Source organism: Prionailurus bengalensis, chromosome X (assembly GCF_016509475.1).
Source record: "Prionailurus bengalensis isolate Pbe53 chromosome X, Fcat_Pben_1.1_paternal_pri, whole genome shotgun sequence".
In the NCBI taxonomy this organism is placed as follows: domain Eukaryota; kingdom Metazoa; phylum Chordata; class Mammalia; order Carnivora; family Felidae; genus Prionailurus; species Prionailurus bengalensis.
In genome coordinates, this window is record NC_057361.1 from 126,450,456 (window position 1) to 126,470,038 (window position 19,583).

Below are 19,583 nucleotides of genomic sequence, written 5' to 3' on the forward strand. Positions count from 1 at the left end.
TTGGGTACCTCATACGTACACCATTTGTCCTTCTGTGACTAGCATATTTCACTGAGCATAATGTCTTAATTCCCCCACATCGGGAAGGTGGAGGCTTGTGCACCTGTCGCCCACTCCGGTGTCCTTTTGTGATTTCCCAGGAAGATGGCCTGCGAAACGTCCTCGGCGGTAGAACGGGGAACCCCGAGCCCTGGCCTCCACCCTTGGCGCCCACGCCAAGGTCTTGGGCAGTCCCTTCAGGGGGCGTGTCTCGGCGAAGGTCCCGCCCCCGTCACGTGCACCTAGCCAACCAATCAGCGACGCTCCTGCCCAGGCCCGGCTGGCTAGCTCGTCGCCATTGCGAGGCCCTCAGAGGAGCTTCGCAGAGGACTCCGTGTGGAGGTCGCTGTGCCTGTGGAGGGGTGGAGGGAGGGACAGAAAGACAGAGGATGAGGGTGGGGCGTAGGGAAGACCCTCAGGGAGGCCAGGCGGGTGGGGAGGCGGGCCCGGTAGTCCTGTCTTGCCATGGGAGGTGGCGGGGGGGTGCCTTCTCAGCCATGAGGGGACCAGGGTGTGGGGCGGCAGCGGCTTGGCTGACCTCTGTGGTGATGTCCCCATGGCGTCCACTGGAGCTGTGACAGGACAGGACAGGACAGGACAGTAGAAGACAGGACGAGGCCCCCAAGGGTCCTGCGGGGTGGCATCAGCTGGGCTGACCTCTGGGGTGATGTCCCTACGGAGACCTCTGGGCTGTGACAGGCCACGACAGGACAGGACAGGTCGAGGCCACCGAGGGCAATGTGGGATGGTGGCGGCTGGACCGACCTCTGAGGTGATGTCTCCGTGGACTCCTCTGTGGCTCTGACAGGACAGGAGAGGACAGGACAGGAGAGGACAGGGTAGGATGAGACCCCAAGGACAGTGGGGTGGTGGTAGCTGGGCTGACCTCTGAGGTGGTGTCCCCACGGAGTCCTCTGGGGCTCCACAGGACATGATAGGACAGGAGGGGAAGGCATGAGGACGAGGCCCCTGAGGTCAGTGTGGGGTGGCAGGGGCTGGGCTGACCTCTCAGGTGATGTCCCCACGGAGTCCTCTGGCATTCCAACAAGACAGGACAGGACAAGATGAGTACAAGGCCCCAGAGGACACTGTGGGATGGCTGTGTCTGGGCTGACCTCTGAGTTGGTTTCCCCACGGAGTCCTCCGGTCTCCGACAGGACATGACAGGACAGGAAGAGGACGAGGCCCCTGAGGGCAGGGTGGGGTGGCGGTGGCTGGGCTGACCTCTGAGGTGATGTCTCCAGGGAGTCCTCTGATCTCTGACAGGACATGACAGGATAGGGGGAGGATGAGGCCCCCGAGGGCAGTGTGGCACGGTGCTGGTGCCTGGGCTGACCTCTGAGTTGGTGTCCCTACGGAGTCCTCGGGGCTCCAAGAGAACAGCACAGGGCAGGACGAGACCCTGAGGGCAGTGGGGTGGCGGTGGCTGAGCTGACCTCTGAAGTGATGTCCCCATGGAGTCCTCCGGGGTTCCCAGAGAACAGGACAGGATAGGACAGGTTGAGACCCCGAGGGCAGTGGGTGGTGGTGGCTGGGCTGACCTCTGAGGTGATGTCCACGGAGTCCTCCAGGGGGCCAAGAGAACAGGGCAGGGCAGGGCGAGACCCCGAAGGCATGTGGCATGGTGGTGCCTGGGCTGAATTCTGAGGGGTGTCCCCATGGAGTCCTCCAGGGCTCCAAGAGAACAGGACAGGACAGGTTGAGAACCCGAGGGCAGTGGGGTGGCGGTGGCTGGGCCGACCTCTGAGGTGATGTCCCCACGGAGTCCTTCAGGGCTCCAATAGGACAGAACAGGACAGGTCAAGGTCCCTGAGAGCAGTGTATAGAGGTGGCAGCTCTATGGACCTCTGCATGATATCCCCACAGATATCCCACCAGGACTCCCACTGGACAGGATAGGACAGGACATGGCCCGCGAGAGCAGTGAGTGGAGGCGACAGCTGAGCTGACCTCTGCGGTGATGTTCCCATGGAGTCCTTTGGGTCTCCGATAGGACAGGACAGGACAAGACAAGGCCCCCGAGGGCAGTGCATGGTGGCAGCGGCTGTACTGACCTCTATGTTGATGTCCCCACGGAGTCCTACGGGAATCCGACAGGACAATACAGGACGAGAACAGCTTAGGATAGGACGAGGACAAGGCCCCCAAGGACAGTGGGGGGTGGCGGCAGCTGAGCTGACCTCTGAAGTGATGTCCCCACGGATTCCTCCGGGGCTCCAACAGGACACGACAGGACAGGACAAGGACAGGACAGGATGAGGCTCTCGAGGGCAGGGCTGGCAGGGTCTGCAGGATGGGAAGCGAGCCCGACGTTCCCCTCTTCAGGACAGGGCCACACCTGGTGAGGAGGCAGCATCTGCGTCTGTCCCTCCTGCCCAGCCCGTCGCCCTGCAGGACTGCTTGGTTGTCCTGGGGTCCAGATGGCATGTCGAGGAGACCCCTGACCTAACTGTCCCCGGACAGGTGCAGAACGGTTTCTTCCCCATCCATTTGGAGAGGACACTTCTTTTGGTCACGGTCAAGTTTAGGCCTCCAGACCAGCACGTTGTCCCTTGGGGACCGAGAGCAGGGGACAGCCGCTGTGCCAACATAGGGGCAAGAATCTGGCAGAGGGTCCTGACACTCAGGTGTCCTGGGGCAGGTCGCAGCCAGGGAGAGGGGGTCACAGCCACGGGGGGCAGGGGTCTGCTGTCACCATTGTCTTTGTCCCCTCCTGGCCCAACGAGAGACAATGAGGGCACTCATGCTCTGATCTGCGCAGAGGACCCTTGCCTGGCATCGCTCATTGACCATGTCCCCATTTCTTTCACGCGTGTTTGCACTCACAAGGTGCAGGAGAGCTGTCTGTACCTGGGAAGACACCTTGGGATGGCGCCACCTCGGAGGAAGCGCCTGAGGAGAGCTGTGAAGGCCCCGGTGGAGGCTCCGGGTATGGCAGCCAATGACTTTTGGGGACAAGAGAGAAGAGACCTGAGTGGGCCGGAGGCTGTTCCTGAAGGTACACTCTATCTGACACCTTTGCAGATGCAGCGCCTGTAGATACCACCCGTGGGGCAGGTCACTGCTTCTGAGTCCTTGGCATTGTAAGCAGTAAAACACGTGTGTGTGTGTAAAGCGGTTTCATGTACCGGACGTTGCCCACTCGATCCTCCCATCCCAGACCAGGATTACAGAAGCTTAGATAGCAGCACTTCTGCTCGCTCGCAGTTGCTCTTTCCAGAATGTCTCACACGTGCCGGGTGGTGTAGTCTGACCTTAACCCTGAAAGGTTTGCAACACCGTCTCCAGAGCATGGTCCTCGTCCCCCATCCAGTTTCATCTGACCTTGTGCATACGTGGTTCCTTCCTTTCATATGTCTGCCGTAAAGACTTTTGCTTGCAAGAGGCCTAAAACACTCCACACGGCGAGGCTACCGCCCCCTGAAAACTGATCAGAATACCATACTTCCTTTTAAAATGCCTTCCACTTTTATTTCAATGCAGGAAACAATCCAGTACCAGATAAGCCCGGGGAGAGCAGTCCTTCTGCAGGAACATTTGAGGACGATGTGGGGTAATGTCTTCATAGTGTTATCACCTGCCAGCTCTAGGCAACATGGCTCATACAATTATTCTCCATAAAATCCTAGAATGACACATTTCCTCCAAAGCAAATATGATCTTTGCTTATCCTTACTCAATAATGTTCCATGTAACTTCTTCACAGGAATGAAGTACAGAAGATGCTGGAAAGGCTTGGAGGTATGCTTAAGTGATATTTGCAGTCAAAACAATTGTTTAATCCATACAACTTTTATAAATGGGAATGTTAGTGAGTGGATTCCAAGACTGGTTTTAATGCCTTGTTCTAGTATAGAGCACTTTATACCAGTATTTATAGTGTGATTCAACTTTGTAAGTTTCTTTACTGACCTTTTGAACTGTTGATGTGGAAAACTGAAAACGGTACTAACAGTCGTGAGGTAAGAATGATGCCATTATTTTATGCACGTGCACACTTAATGTACTGTGTAAGACTGTGTGAGAAAAGTTTATACTGCCTTTTCTGTGCACAGCTTAGGTGATGTATCAACGTGTATTGCCAATTTTAAATTTTCTTAATTTCGCTACCTTTCATAACTTTCCAGTGTGCTTCTCTTTGGAGTAGCAGCACAAATCGAATCCTCTAATATAACTCTTTGTTTTTATTTCCCATTAACAAACTGTGTAGTTGCAAAGTAAATAACTCTGCTAGCTAGTGAGAAGTGTCTAATCATATCCACACTCCTAAATTTTATGTTGTTCTGTCAGATGTCACTTACACCATCTGCACTATAGGACAGTACACTTAGCAGAGTCTGAGTCAATATATGGCTCTCCATAGAAATCATCCTTACAAGCAAGTATCTTTTGAAGGCTTTGCTCTGTTTGGTGGCGACAAAGTGCTTGCTTTGTGAGCTGTCTAATAAACTTCTTATTATAGATGGATTCTGGGTGTATAAAATATTTTTATTGTAGTGCAGATCCTTCATGACTACTGAAAAATAACTATGGACTGTAGATCCATAAAGTCAAATCATATGCTCTGCAAAGCGTTATTTGAAGTATTCAGATTCTGTGAAATGCAGCACTTATGGATGAAAGTGTTATATAAAAAGCTCCATGAAAATATTTTTTTTAATGTTTTTGAATTCATTTATTTAAACTAGAATTTTACACCCACGACCTTTGTCTCTGTTAGTAAAATGCAGTTAAAAGCATCACTCACTAGATTGCTTGAAAAATAATTTTTTAATGTGCGATATAATTATTTTTATCCTTTTTGAGGGTCATTTTTAAGAAAATACTTTTGTGCTTTTTATAAAATGCATTCTAATGGTAACCCATCTAAATGTATCCCTTGAGTTGGAGGACATTTACCCATGTAAACGTGTCCCTTGAGTTGGAGGATATTTTATAAGTTTAGAAAAATGTGCCTGTTAGCAAATTTTCAGAAGGAAATTAAAGTCTGTCTTTGAGATTCTTTATACACATTTTGATAATGAAAAATATATTGATTATTAAGCCCTTCTCATTATCTCTAAACTAAAAGGTGACCTGCAGTTAGAAAAATTAGAATTGGGATACTAGCACTGGAAAGATTTTACAGAAAATAGTGAGCAAATCTTGCTTTTTGAAATGATGCCTGAATTATAAATTTTATTTTACTTACTTTGCTTTTTGAAGTGTAATTGACATACGACATTATATTAGTTCCAGGTATACAACATAGTGATTGGACATTTATGATGTCTGTATTATAAATTGTAAATGTACTTTGCACATCGCCAAGGCAACATTTACCCGTACTGATCTGAATATATGAAAACGAAATAACTTTCAACATTTAAATTTCAGTGAATATCTATTTTCCATACAGTTGACATTAAACAGGCTCTTCTCACAGAGAGAAAAATGTTCGAAATGGGTACAAAAGCTTCTATCAAAACCACTAACGAAACAATTGAGCATGTTTGGAAACTACAACAAGAACAAAGGTGAAGTTGTTGGACTGTTTTTGTTTTTGAGTCACGATGACATTTGTATCATTTCTTTGTATTCATTGGCACAAATAACCTAAGACAAATTCTATTATATTGAATTTTCCAGCGAAAAACATATTTTGCTCGTTTTTGTTCTAAGCAGATAAATTCCTTAGTTCTGTAACCTCACTCCTTAACAGATTCTGAGATGTATTTCCTAGAAGCCAATAGAGATGACCTTTCTTCCCTTTCAAATAACAATTGAGTTTTCTTCCTATAACATTAATTTATATTCATTCTAGACCTACACTAGCTGAACTTCAGGTAAATGTCTTAAACCATTATTCTTGTGATAGTTAACTGTATTCAGTTATGTAGAAAAGGTTAATCTTATATTGTAAATAATTTGCATATTTTAGGTAAATTGTGTTCACCGTTCTTTAAAAAAAAAAAAAAAACATTGTTTGGGGGATATATTTAAGTGAAATATTCCTGTTTGGAAATCTTCTATGATAAATGGATATAATATCCTCATTGAATGAATCTACTTATCATATCAGAACATATATGCTATTCAGTAAGAAGAAATGAAAAGTAAACTGCTTTTAGATAAAATGAATTTTTCTGGAAAACTGATAGTACAGTAAATCCTCATTAGCTCTTAAGAGGTAAGGCATGTGAGATAGCTTTTATGTTGGTCAGTTAGGAACAATACTTTTGGAATAAGAGTAAATTGTTCATGTCACCTTTCTGCTTCCCATGAGACTGCTATTTCAGCTGCTGTTATGCTATTACTGCCTTCTCCTTTTGTAGTGTAAATTGTGTCAAATCAATTTTGTTTTGAATACGGTTAATTCTTTCATGTCTTTATGAATTATGACAGTGCTCATTATTATGTTTTACAGGCAGAATCTTCATCTCAAATATTCTCAGCAGTTTCTGACTTTGTTTCGGGAGTGGAATGTAGACATGCAGAAAGCCCAGAAACAACAAGAAAAACTAGCCGTTGGTATCAGCTTTGGCTTTAAAATTGATTTATTTATTGTATCAAAGTCTCAAGTAGCAATAGGTCATGCAAAAACACAGGAGAGAATGTAGGGACCATGAGCCCAGATGGGTAAAGGTGGGTAGAAGATGTAGCGGTGGGAGACTGAATGTCCTCTCTGAATTGCTTCTGTCTATTTAGGGATACAGGAAGGTCACCAGTTAAGAGTTAGAGTGGTGGAGGAGGTGTTGCCTCTCGGGAGCAGAGAAGAAGTCCTGGAATTGTTTCCTGAGAGCAGGCCAGTGAATGGACTAGGGAAATGCCATTGCCAAGCAGCATTGTGGGTCTAACTTAGGTTGGTGTCATAGTGACCATGAATTTAAAGTGAGACCACATTGCATGGTTGTGGCAGAGCAGCTGGAGAGTTGGATTTTCCAGGGTTGGGGTTTAGCCACGCAAATTGGCGGAGTGAAAAGGGGGTAAGGTACATGTGCGAGGGCATAGGTATAATGATTGACCATGGCATTTAGGCCAGGAAGGAGGAAAAGGGAGAATATGAGGGTGGGGATCAGGGGCAATGAAAAGTCATAGGATCCATGGGATGTTAATCCTGAAAGAGTGTTGGACTATAGTAAGAAAGGGAGAGAACTACAAACAGGGAGGTAGAGGTTGAATATTGGGGGAAAAAATGGAGAACCAGTATAGTACAGTGGTCCAGAGCCTGGACTCTGGAACCAGTTTTTGGGATCCAATCCTGGTTGACCGGTACTAGCTGTGAAATCAGCGGCAAATTGTTTATCCCTGTGCCTCACCCAGGTTCCTCACCTATTATGGAAGGAGACATAACAAAAGCACCTGCCTCGTAGAGTTGTTTTGAGGATTAAATGAGATCGTATATAATGTTTACTTAAAATGGTTCAGAACAGTACCTGGCACACAGCTCCTATATAAGTTTTTGCTCTTATTAATATAATGTAGATGTTGCAGTCATTGGGAATGACAGAATCCAGGGTGTGACTATGTAAGTGAGTGACTGAAGTAGGGAAGAGGACAAAATTGTTGTTGGAGATCAGGTCAAGGAGCGGAAAGGCTGGGATCATCTGTGTACATACTGAAATGACCAAGAATTAATGCATGTTTTGAACGTTGTTAAGAAAAGAATATCCCCTCTGTAACTACTGTTAGGAAGGATCAGTGTATAGATTTTTGACTACTTGTAGTAAACACATTCTTGGAAGGGTCATTTGTGGGTTTTGAAATCAAGAGTTAAAACCTGTTTTCCATATTGGCAAGAAAAAAAATTTCCTACTTAATGACTACTAGGTAGGATCATCGTATTGTTTTTGTGTATTAGTGGTGAACACAGTTATCTAAACTCGGTCATAAAGGTTGTTACAACAGGAAATGTTAACAAGTATTGATTTAAAGAATATTCCTTTTAAACATGATGTATAATTATGTTTCTCTAAATATTAAATGTCACCCACATTTTATCATCCTTTTCTTTTATATTTGTAGAGTATGTTTCAAGAGCAACGAAAGGTTCTTCAACAAGCTAGAGTTGTTCAGAATCAGAGACTGCAAAAAATTAAAAATTTATATGTGCAATTCTTAGAGGTATTTGGCAACATAATACATTCTTATAAAACATAACTTGTGTACAAAAGTAGGAGATAGTTTGTTTCTTCCTGAATCTATGTGGGGGAAAAAACCCAGTTAGGTTGTACATCTGAACCGTTAACCATTTTCCATTTGGAGTTCATTGCTCTGTATTTAACATAATTGGTAAATGTGTTTTGATTTTGGGGATTAATTAATACTTTTGTGGGAGTCATTTAAAACAGGGAACTGTAAGCTGGGGATTTTACCTAGAAATACATGTATCGTGTAGAAAAGTGGTACTTTATCAACACTTTAATCATAATTTTTTGTGCAACAATCAGTTCGGAGGAGATCAGCAATAAATATATAGTGGAAACTAAGAAGTCTATAAATCACTTCTACGTGCCTTTTACTTGTATTGACGGTTTCTGTTAAATATGAGTAGGCAGTGGTAATTGATGAATACTGCTTTTATTTCCAAATGCGTTACATGAGTGTTTTGTGGCATAGTTGCTTTTGGAATATTAATGACTAATAATGACTTTATATGCAAACTTAAAATCATAAGAGAAGGTCTAAATACAATATAACAGAATGAAAAAGCCAGAGGAGGACCAAACGTTTGTGAATTGAGAATGATCTGCTGTGATATTTGCACATTGACCAACTGTCCTCAGTGACACAGACCTCTTCTTCATGCAGATATATACTTATTTAGGAGGCAGTAGAATCCTGCACATTCCTCCTCTTTTTTCTTGGTGTGTGTTGGGCGGAGGGGAGGTGTCCTTTACCTCTGCAACGGTACCTTAGTATCTTTCTTCGAATTCCAACTGCTGCTCCCTAGTTCAGGATCTCATCATTCCTTGCTTATGCTACTAAACCCTCATCTGAGTTCTCTTCTCCAGTCCATCCCTCACCATTCTGCAATATGATCTTCCAAAGCATAGACCTTCCCTCCTGAGAACCTGTCGTTAGCTTCCCATTTTAGGCCCTCAGGTATTCAAAGTCTGTGCCCCGCTTCCCCCATAACAAGGCTCCCTTTGTAGTTTTATACTTAACGTTCGTTCTTTCCTCCCACCCCTCCAGATTGGTTGCTTTCTCTGAACTAACGCACCATTACTTCCTTGTTTCTAGAATACTTTCAATTGCCTCTTCCGTTTACCTACCGAAATCTTACTCTTTTGCCAACTAAATCAGAATCAATCTTATTTTCCACTACATAGTCACGGCAAGTTGTGTTACCTTAATTGTTATAAAGTTTTTGTGTTGTTTTTATTTACATGTTTTTTTGTTCTCACTGGAATAAGGAAGGAAGAGATCGTGTATTCATTTTTAAATTCCTCCACAGCACTTTTGATGTAGGCTGCAGTAGATCACTATTTGTTGGGTGAATAGTAAAGATTTAGAACATGTTTGTTTTTCATAACTTAAAGAGGTCGTGTCACAGATCATTTTATTCCCTCCAGTGGAATCATGCTACATTGATTATGAGTCATTATAAATGCACTGTTACATGGTGTCTAGAAAGCTTATTAGAGAGTTTTAAAATGATGGCATCTCATTCAGTGGGACTGTCAGTCTTTTTCTTTTTTTCCCTCCACCTTGACCTTAACTGTTTATTAACCCATTGTTTTGAGCCTACTACTGTTGTGCCTCTCTACTAATAATATTTGACTCAAACACAACATTTAAAAAATTTCTTAGGTGGGTATTTTGGTCTCCATGTATTAGGTATAATATCTTACTTGGAATAAATAACAGGCATCCTTTGCATATTAAGAGATGTTAGTTTTGAAATTTGCTTTTACATGTTTAGTGCGTGAGATGAAAAGTGGTGGTTTATAACTAAGCTAGGCTTTTTGTTTTAGAGTATGCAGGACTTAGAGAAGGACCATGAACGTCTTCTTACTGATGAACAAAGTGAAGTTAGAGAAGAAACGACAAAGTTGCAAAACAAAATTATGATGGAAGTTGTAAGTACTTAGTGCATATTTAATATTAAGAACTAACGAGGGATGTGAGCATTGGGGTATTTTGTTTGCTGAAGTGTATATAACAATGACCTAAATAGCATGTAAATGTTTAATATTTCCTTCCTTGAAACAGCAACAGCAAGAGCTGGCAATTGTTCAAAAGTCTCTTCAATCCCTGTTATTCTGATGACTTTGAAGAAAGAACTTGAACCTAAGTGCTATGATAGAAGCATGACATTAGCTACACTGAACCACATTGCGGTAGTTTAAAAATTGTAGTTGAAATCAGTACATCTTGTTTACCATAGCTTGCTTGTTTAGTGCAAGAATCTTTTCCTGCTAAAACCCCAAGCCCCAAACAGTTACGTGGGTAGCAGCAATTCCACAATTATATGTATTAAGCTTTCAGCCCTTTGTTAGTAATGATGACTTTGTGTACTTAACACTGTTAATTAACTTTTAGCAACAGGATGATTTAATTTGAGGCTTGGCCTCCGTGGATCTGTATCAGTCCCAAAAGGTTCAGAGCACACGTACAGAAAGAAGGTTACTTCGCTTTTCCTAAAGGAAAAATAAAATTAAAGGGTATAAAATCTCTCTTACCCGTGTGCCCGCTTGTGTTTTACTCATTAGTTTACAGAGCCAATTCTAATAAAAAAATATGATTTCAGAAAATCTACTCTACTGCCTTATAAAAATTATTAAAAGCAAACATAAGATTGTGGGGTTTTTTGGGAATAAATTAAACTGCCTAAAATCATTGGGGGCACAGAACTAGATACATAAGTGTCAGTGCTGAGACATGGGTTTGTGAAAATGTCGTTTCCACAAAGACACCAAAATGTCATTTAATTGGTGTTGGTTCACTATTAAATGACACTTGCCCTTAGCATTGATTGAAAGTATTTCATTAATATGTACATATACCTAATGACTTATGGTTTAAGTATTTCACATGTCTCTTTAAAGATAAATTACCTATAGTGCCTTGTTTTCAAGTTTAATGTTCACTGAGTGTGTGGAACGTTGATTTTATATTTGAGAACTAACAACTTGAATAATTAATTCTTATACCTTTCTTTTTGTAATGGGCATTTTCTTTTTACATTTAATAACATAACACCATCTTCGTTTGGGCACGTTATTTAATAAACATGACATTGTTTCAGAATATATTTGGAATAAGTCAGTTAAATGCGTTTTTTTCTCAGTTCCTGAAGTTGCTTTCATGAATCATTCAAAATAAAGCATTTCCATTTGGAGGAGAGGATTTATTTTCTCCTGTCTTTCTGCATATTTTTAACGTTAATCCTGACCCCTGTATACCACCCTTCTGTTTGTTTTAAGGCTTTCCAAGTTTTAAAAAAATAAGCCCATGTGGAATCTCTTTTTCTAACTGCAACAACGTATACAGGAATGAATGAGTCCTCCACCATTATCCAGTATTTGACATTATGGGGAGAATTTAATTGCTCAGCTTCACATGTTTGTAAAGAACTTTCCTGTTAAGCCAAAGCATGTGTTGGTATATGCGTCTGAAGTTCTGTTCCAAACTTCTAAGAAGGTCCTTATTTGGGAAGTTTTCCAGTAGCTACAGAGGCACAAGTAAGTACTCCAAAGGTCCTCGTGAAAGTTCTAATATTCATACTAAGCCATCTAATTTTATGTGAGAGTGCAGACACGATAAGCAGTACATAATGTACTTAGTGATCAAAGAGTTGACATTTATTTCCATCCCCTGGCAACCTCAAATGAGTAAATATGTACTTGAAGCAACTTTGGCTGATATTCTAAGGGGAAGAAATATTTTGCCGTTATAACTATTTATGTATTTATACATAATTTGCCATTATATATCATCTGTGTGCATATTACAATTATATATATGTTCTAAACAGTTTTAGGTTCACAGCAAAATGGAGCAGAAGGTACAGAGATTTCTCATATACTCCCTGCCCCCACACACCCACAGTGACAAACGTAATCATTGACACATCGATATTACCCATAGTCCATGGGTTACATTTAGGTTCACTCTTGTGTTACTTTTTTCTTTCTCTTGGTGAACAGTTTTCTTACATGTCACCTGTGCTTTAGCCATTGTTTTATTTTTCATAAAAGGGAACATTTAATGTCCACTTTTTTGTGGCAGTGAAATTTTAACTCAGAATATCAGGAAAGCCACCCTAAAGCAAATGTAAAAATTCATTTTTTTCTCCCCAAAAACGGTAGGACAGGTTTCTTTTACTAAATACAAATTTCAGGAAATTGCAGCCAGTGTTTTTATTAAAAAAACAAAAAAAGTTTTATTATTTTTATTTGAGGATAGTTGACACGCAATGTTACATTAGTTTGGGGTGTAGAATATAGTGATTCAACATCTCTATATGTTATGCTATGCTCACCACAAGTGTAGCTACCACCTGTCACCATACAATGCTATTGTAGTATCATTGACTGTATTCCCTATGCTGTATCTTTTATCCCCTTCACTTATTCATTCCGTAAATGGAAGCCATATCTCCCACTCTCCCTCACCCATTTTGTCCACCCACCCCCCCCCCCAAAATGTCAGTTTATTCTCTGTATTTATAGGTCTGATTCTGCTTTTTGTTTGTTCATTTATTCATTTGTTTTGTATTTTAGATTCCAGATGTAACTTAAATCCTAGGGAATTTGTCTTTCTCAATCGGACTTATTTCACTTAGCTTAATACCCTCTAGGTCCATTCACGTTATTGCAAGTGGCAAGATCTCGTTCTTTTTTATGGTTGCGTAATATTCCATTGCCTGTATATACCACATCTTCTTTATTCATTCATTCATTTACCGATGGACACGGGTTGCTTCCGTATCTTGGCCATTGTAAATAACGCTGCAATAAACGTAGGGGTGCATATATGTTTTCAAATTAGCATTTTCTTTTTCTTTGGGTAAATACCCAGTAGAATTCTAGTTGGCAGACGAATGCACATATTCTCTTTTCTTCCATAGTAACTAGAGACCTTCTTTGAAAAGTAGCTGATATCAAGAAGTCACTTCCTCTAATACTGTTTGGCTCAACAATTGCACTATTACAAGCATGCACTTATGCAGTATCATGATTTAACATTTCAATTTATAGCAATCAAAGTATGCATCACCCTTTGTAGCAATCAGAGTAAGTATGGCTAAAATTATTCATGTCCAGGATTTTTTTTCTAATCCTTCAAAATGGGATATTTCAGAGACAGAGAGATTACTCTTTTGACTACAGTGGTTCACTTATCTTCAAGATTGAAATGTGTTTTGTTTTGGTGCGGGGGAGTGTTTCTGATTAATGTACAGATTGCTACCTGTGAACCTAAATGTTGACAATTAGGGTGGGGATGTCTTCTCTTCTCCTACAGCTTCTAATCAGTCACTCAGTTTGTGAACCTGATGAGGTGTTTGATGATACGATGTCTTGAAGACATTAAAATGAAAGTGTCTTGAAATTTGCAGGCAGGAAGCACCAAACATGTCATGGAGGAAACGATGCAGTAACCATTAGAAGGATGGTTGCTGCATCGTTTGAGATTATATATATATACATATATATATATATATATATATATATATATTCTTATTTGTCTTTCCTAGAGCAGGAGCTGTTTGCCTACTTATCTCAAAAATCAAATGATACCCTAAAATTTTTGGCTGAAAATATTATTTTAATTTTTTTTAAATTTGAGAGAGAGAAAGAGAGGGAGAGAGAGATCAAGAGGGGCAGAGAGAGAGAGAGAGAGACAGAAGATCTGAAGTGGCCTCTGCACTGACAGCAGCGAGCCCGATGTGGGGCTCGAACCCACGAACCATGAGATCATGACCCGAGCCAAAGTCAGATGCTCAACCAACTGAGCCACCCAGGTGCCCCCAAAATATTACATTTTAGAGTACTTCCTGTACATCATATTTGAACCTCGTTGGAGTTGTATGAAATAGGCAGCACATTTCACAATTACAGAAACTGAGTCACAAGAGGTAAAAGGCTAGGATGAAATGTTAAAGCTTGAAAGTCTCGGAACCCAGGTGGAAGTTCTGTGGCTTCGTTTTACAGCTGAAGAAACTGAGGAAAATGAGGGTAAGTGACTTACTGAAGGTCACTTAACAGTTATGTGTAGCCAGATTTCAATTCTACCAAACCATGTGATTCCAGAGCCTGTGTGTTTAACTATTAATCTGTAAGCAGAATCAATACTAATAAATGACGGTAAAGGTATTTGAAAATTGGAGAATTATTAAGTAGCAAATATGTAATAATAGAAGTAAAATCTTAAGTGTTTGGGCCCAGTGAAGTTCTAGCTCCAGATTTAAAAAAAAAAAAAAATTCTCTTAACAAACACTAGAATATCCTTGTCGTTAAATTCTATTATTTAGTGTCCCAAGGAAAGGAACTTTAACTATAATACTCCAGCTAGATTTATTGCCAAGTGGTCTTCTAGTAAATATGATGTGAATATGATGGCATTGCTTAGCATATGCCCTTTATACCTGTCCTCCAACTTGTTTTCTTTCATATAGGTATTCTAATCAGTGGAAGTTGGTATTGAACAGCCTACACCTGTAGAACAGCCACTTTTTTTTTGTTTTTCAGAATTGCGTTTTGCCAGTGTTGTGTTTAGGGACTGCTCGCAAATAATATAGCTGGATAAACTACCTTAACTAATGAAATATACAAATCTTAGCCCAAAAGCCAGTAACTTGCTTAATGGGGAAACATTAACTAGAGACTCTACCACTAAAGTCAGAAACAAAAAGAGATGCCTAATATCTCATTACTATTTAACATTGTGGTGGAGCTATGTGCTGATGTAATTACACAAGAGACAGGAAATGCCCACACAAAATTAGAAAGAAATAATTAATGGAAAAAGCGCTATAAACAGTGGAAGATATTAGTAAAGTAACAGGCAATAAAACTAACATACAGAAACCAAAAGTTTTCATATATAGAAGGATAACCAGCTAGAAAATAAGAAGGAAGATTCCATTAATAATGGCAAAAATGAAATGCCTAGGCATACATTTGACAAGAAATAACCAAAATATAAATAAGGAAAACTACAAAACCATTCTGAAAGACACAAGAATAGACTTGGGCAGATGGAAAGATATGCCAAGCTCTTGGATCAGAAGACTCGACATCATAAAGAGTCAGCTCTTCTGCAGTAAATTTGTAAGTTTAATACAATCACAATAAAAATTCCATGAGATTTTTTTTTCTGAGTCTAGACAAGTTGGTGTTAATATAGATTTTGGGGAAACAAATGTGCACGCATAGACAGAAAAACTTTGAAAATGAACAAAGACCAATGGGGGGAGCCACCTCTACAGATACTAAAACCTATTACAAATCTATATAACAGAATAGCATAGTATTCATGCCTGAATAGAACAATTAAGCAAAAGAGAACATGTATGAATAGACTCAAATGCACATGGAAATTTGCCATACGATAAATATGGCATATCAAATCAGTGGGGGATAATGGACTTTTAAAAATGTGTCATGGTGGGGAGGGGTGTTGTAACTGAATAGCGATATGGAACCAGATAAAATTGGATCTGTTCCTTACACTGTGTATCAGAATAAATTCTAAATGGGTCAGAGGTCCAGTTGTAGAAAATGAAACCATGCAAATATTACTTTACAACCTAGGATTCTCTTATGATTTAGAAGAGCTACTAACAATTGAGAAGAGGTCAAAAACATAATAGAAGAGCACATTAAAATTGTGAATAAATAATTCACAGAAATGAGTATGAACTGGTTTTTAAATATATGAAAATGTTACTTACTCCTAGTAAGAAAAACATGTTCAGACCTTCCAATATCGTAAAGGTTTTTTTTTTTTTTTTTTTTTTTTTTTTTCCTGGAACTAGACAAGTTGGTTTTGCAGTCCATTTAGGGGGGGTAAGATTAGTACAGATGGACAGGGAAATCTTAAAAAAAAAGAAAGTTTACCTATTTATTTTGAGAGGGGGTTCAGAGAGAGAAGGAGAGTGAGAATCCCAAGCAGGCTCCATGCCCAGCTCAGAGCCCAACTCGGGACTCGATCTCAGCACCGTGAGATCATGACCCAAGCCAAAATCAAGAGTCGGTCGCTCAACTGACTGAACCACTCAGGTGCCCTGACAGGAAAATCTTGAAAAGGAATAAATAGAAACAAGGGGAGCCATTCCTACAGAGATTATTCCTCATTTATCAGACTGGAAAAATAATTGTCAACATTGATCATTAGCTTTATAGCCTGCCAAGGCCTAGAAGCAATGATTCAGTTGCAGTGAGTAACTTAGAGACTATTTTATGATCTTGAACACAAACAAGAGCTCCTTGGAGAAATAGCTGGTTCCAGATACGGGGTGGAATATAAATAATATAAGCCTGTAAAATCTTGGGAGGAAAAAATATATATATAAGCCTGGAACATCTTATAATATCCGAAAGTCAGGATGTGTGTTGAGGTTATGTCAAAAGGACACAGGAGGTGGGACACAGGGGTTCCTAATGGGCAAATGCAGAAATATGTGAGCATCAAAGGAATAATAAATGCAATGGTTTGAATCACAAATATATTGACACTCATGAGTTCATTATAATACTAAAAAAAAAAAAAAATCCACAAATAACCCTTGCTCACTCTAAGTGATTGGAGCTAGCTCAGTCACCATCCCATCACTCTGAAAGGGATAGAACAAAGCATTAATTCTAGCTTTCTTATATGAACCATAATTTTAGGAAAATCAAATATTTACAAAGTTATGCCTTATGGTATAATTCCAGACAGTAAATGCAACCAAAGAACCCATGAAGAGTGTGTGTGTGTGTGTGTGTGTGTGTGTGCATGTGTGTGTGGAGGGGGGAATCACCATTTTGCAACACCTAATGAATTAATGGATCTAGGAAATAACCCTCACTGGCTGCTAAATCCATGATGTGGAGGTTGATATGTCTGATGAACATACACCATGATTTTCCTGGGACAAGTCCTGGTTTACATTGGTTGTTCTATCATCATTACTAATACTACACCTTACTTTACCCCCTCTACAAAATAGTCTCCATTTGGATGACATATGATCAACCTACGGATAGGGAACTTTGTAATGAACAAGGAGGGCTCAAAACACCTGGACCCGCTGGTCAATCTTAACATCACAATGAAAAAGAGACACAGAGACATTAAGTATCTCCTATTGGGCTGCAGATGCAATAGGAAGTACAAAGCACCATCTCTGACATATTTTTGCCATGGAGCCAAACCTGAATCTGATGATGAAGCCTCAAGTTCTGTCAGTTCAGGGTACATGCTAGTGACAGAAGAATATGTTGAGAAACACAGCAGGGGTGTGATCTGCCAGATCCAGGATTTCCAAACTTCAATGACACAATGACCTAGTCTCTTCCACAAAAAAAAAAAAAAAAAAAAAAAGATAAAGGAAAAGCAAGAGATGATATGTATTAAAGGAAATTTATAAAACATATTAAAGAAATGCAGTCTGGACATCCTGTTTGAATCCTGATGTAAACGAGCCCATGGTAAAAGGACACTTATGAAATTAATTGGAAAAATATGTTGACTAGATATCATATAACATTAATGAATTTGTTATTGTGTATATTGATAGTATTTTTATTTTGTAGTGTGGGTTATGAATAAAAACATACCTAGGATTTGCTTTAAAATAATTGAGTGGAGACAGGAGCAGTAGCAGAGTTGGAGAGCGTAATATATGTGAAACAGAATGAACTGTATTTTGATAATTGTTGAAACTGGGTGACGAACATGTGAAGATTGTTATACTGTTGTATCACTTACGTGCATGTTTGACACGTTCTAAAAACACTCCTAGGGGCGCCTGGGTGGCTCAGTTGGTTAAGCGTCTGACTTCAGCTCAGGTCACGATCTCACCGTTTGTGAGTGTGAGCTCCGTATTGGGCTCTGTGCTGACAGCTCAGAGCCTGGAGCCTGCTTCAGATTGTGTGTCTCCCTCTCTCTCTGCCCCTCCCCCCCCCCTCTCTCTCTCTCTCTCTCTCTCTCTCTCTCAAAAATAATAAACATTAAAAAAAAATTAAAAACACTCCCAATACCCTTATTCGATATACTCAAAACCTCAGAAAACCTCTCAGGCCTTCCCTGATCTTTTTGGCCATATGATGTACTGGGGACCATATGGGCTTTGGAGCCAGACAAACTTAGACTCAAATACTGGGTGACCTGGAACATACTACTCAACACCAACTTTGGTGATCCTCAGTGCCTGGTTTTGTAAGATAAGGATGACTTACTCCATCCCTGTTGCAGAATTTTTTATTTGAGTTTAGTTGATACACAATGTTATATTAGTTTCAGATACACAACACAATGATTCAACTTCTCAATATGTTATGCTATACTCACTAGAAGTGCAGCCACCATCTGCCACCATACAGTGCTATTACAATATCATTGCTATATTGCCTATGCTGTGCCTTTTATTCCTGTGACTTATTGGTTCCATAACTAGAAGTCTGTATCTCCCATTCCTCTTCATCCATTTTGTCCATCTCTTCACCCCTTCCCCTCTGGCAACCATTAGTTTGTTCTCTGTATTTATGTGTCTGATTATGCTTTTTTAAAATTGTTTATTCATTTGTTTTGTTTTTTAGATTCTACATATGAGCAAAATCATATGATATTTGTCTTTCTCAGTCTCAGGTCACGTAGCATAATACCCTCCACATAGATCCATGTTGTTGCAAATGGCACAAACTCACCCTTTTTTATGGCTGTGTAATACTCTACTGTGTGTGTGTCTGTGTGTGTGTGTGTTCAAGCCCACGCATACATTCCACATCTTTCTTATCTATTTGTCTATCAATGGACACTTAGGTTCTTCCATATCTTGGCTATTGTAAATAATGTTTCAATGAACATAGGGGTGTACATATCTTTTTGAATTAGTGTTTTCATTGTCTTAAGGTAAATACACAGAAGTATAACTCCTGGATCATTCACTGGTTCTCCATGTAATTTTTTGAGGGACCTCTATACTGTTTTCCACAGTGGCTTCACCAGTTTGCATTCCCATCAACAGTACATGATGCCACTTGTCTCTTCACATCCTCACCAACAATTGTTACTTCTTGTATTTTTAATTTAATTTTTATTTTTTAAATGTTTATTTATTTTGCAAGAGAAAGTATGAGTGGAGGAGGGGCAGAAGAGAGGGAGAGAGAGAATCCCAAGCAGGCTCTGTGCTATCTGTGCGGAGCCTGACACAGGGCTTGATCTCATGAACCACGAGATCATGACCTGAGCTGAGCCAGACGTTTAACTGACTGAGCCACCCAGGAGCCCCATCTTGTATTTTTTATTTTAGCCATTCTGACAGGTGTAAGGTTGTATCTCATTGTGGGTTTGATTTGCATTTCATTGATGATTAGTGATGTTGGCCATCTTTTCATGTGTCTGTTGGCCAC

At 40.5% G+C, this 19,583-nt stretch overlaps 1 protein-coding gene across 1 annotated transcript; it reads left to right on the top strand.

The window, feature by feature from the left end:
* The first annotated feature begins 307 nt into the window (after nucleotides 1-307).
* On the top strand, nucleotides 308-10,697 carry LOC122477437 (synaptonemal complex protein 3-like). The gene is made up of 9 exons (XM_043570414.1): nucleotides 308-381; nucleotides 2,869-3,037; nucleotides 3,523-3,592; nucleotides 3,746-3,780; nucleotides 5,438-5,555; nucleotides 6,446-6,545; nucleotides 8,044-8,142; nucleotides 9,996-10,100; nucleotides 10,234-10,697. Exons 2-9 carry the CDS (start codon nucleotides 2,908-2,910, stop codon nucleotides 10,285-10,287), a joined length of 711 nt encoding a protein of 236 aa, XP_043426349.1. The 5' UTR covers nucleotides 308-381; nucleotides 2,869-2,907; the 3' UTR covers nucleotides 10,288-10,697.
* Nucleotides 10,698-19,583: the final 8,886 nt, after the last annotated feature.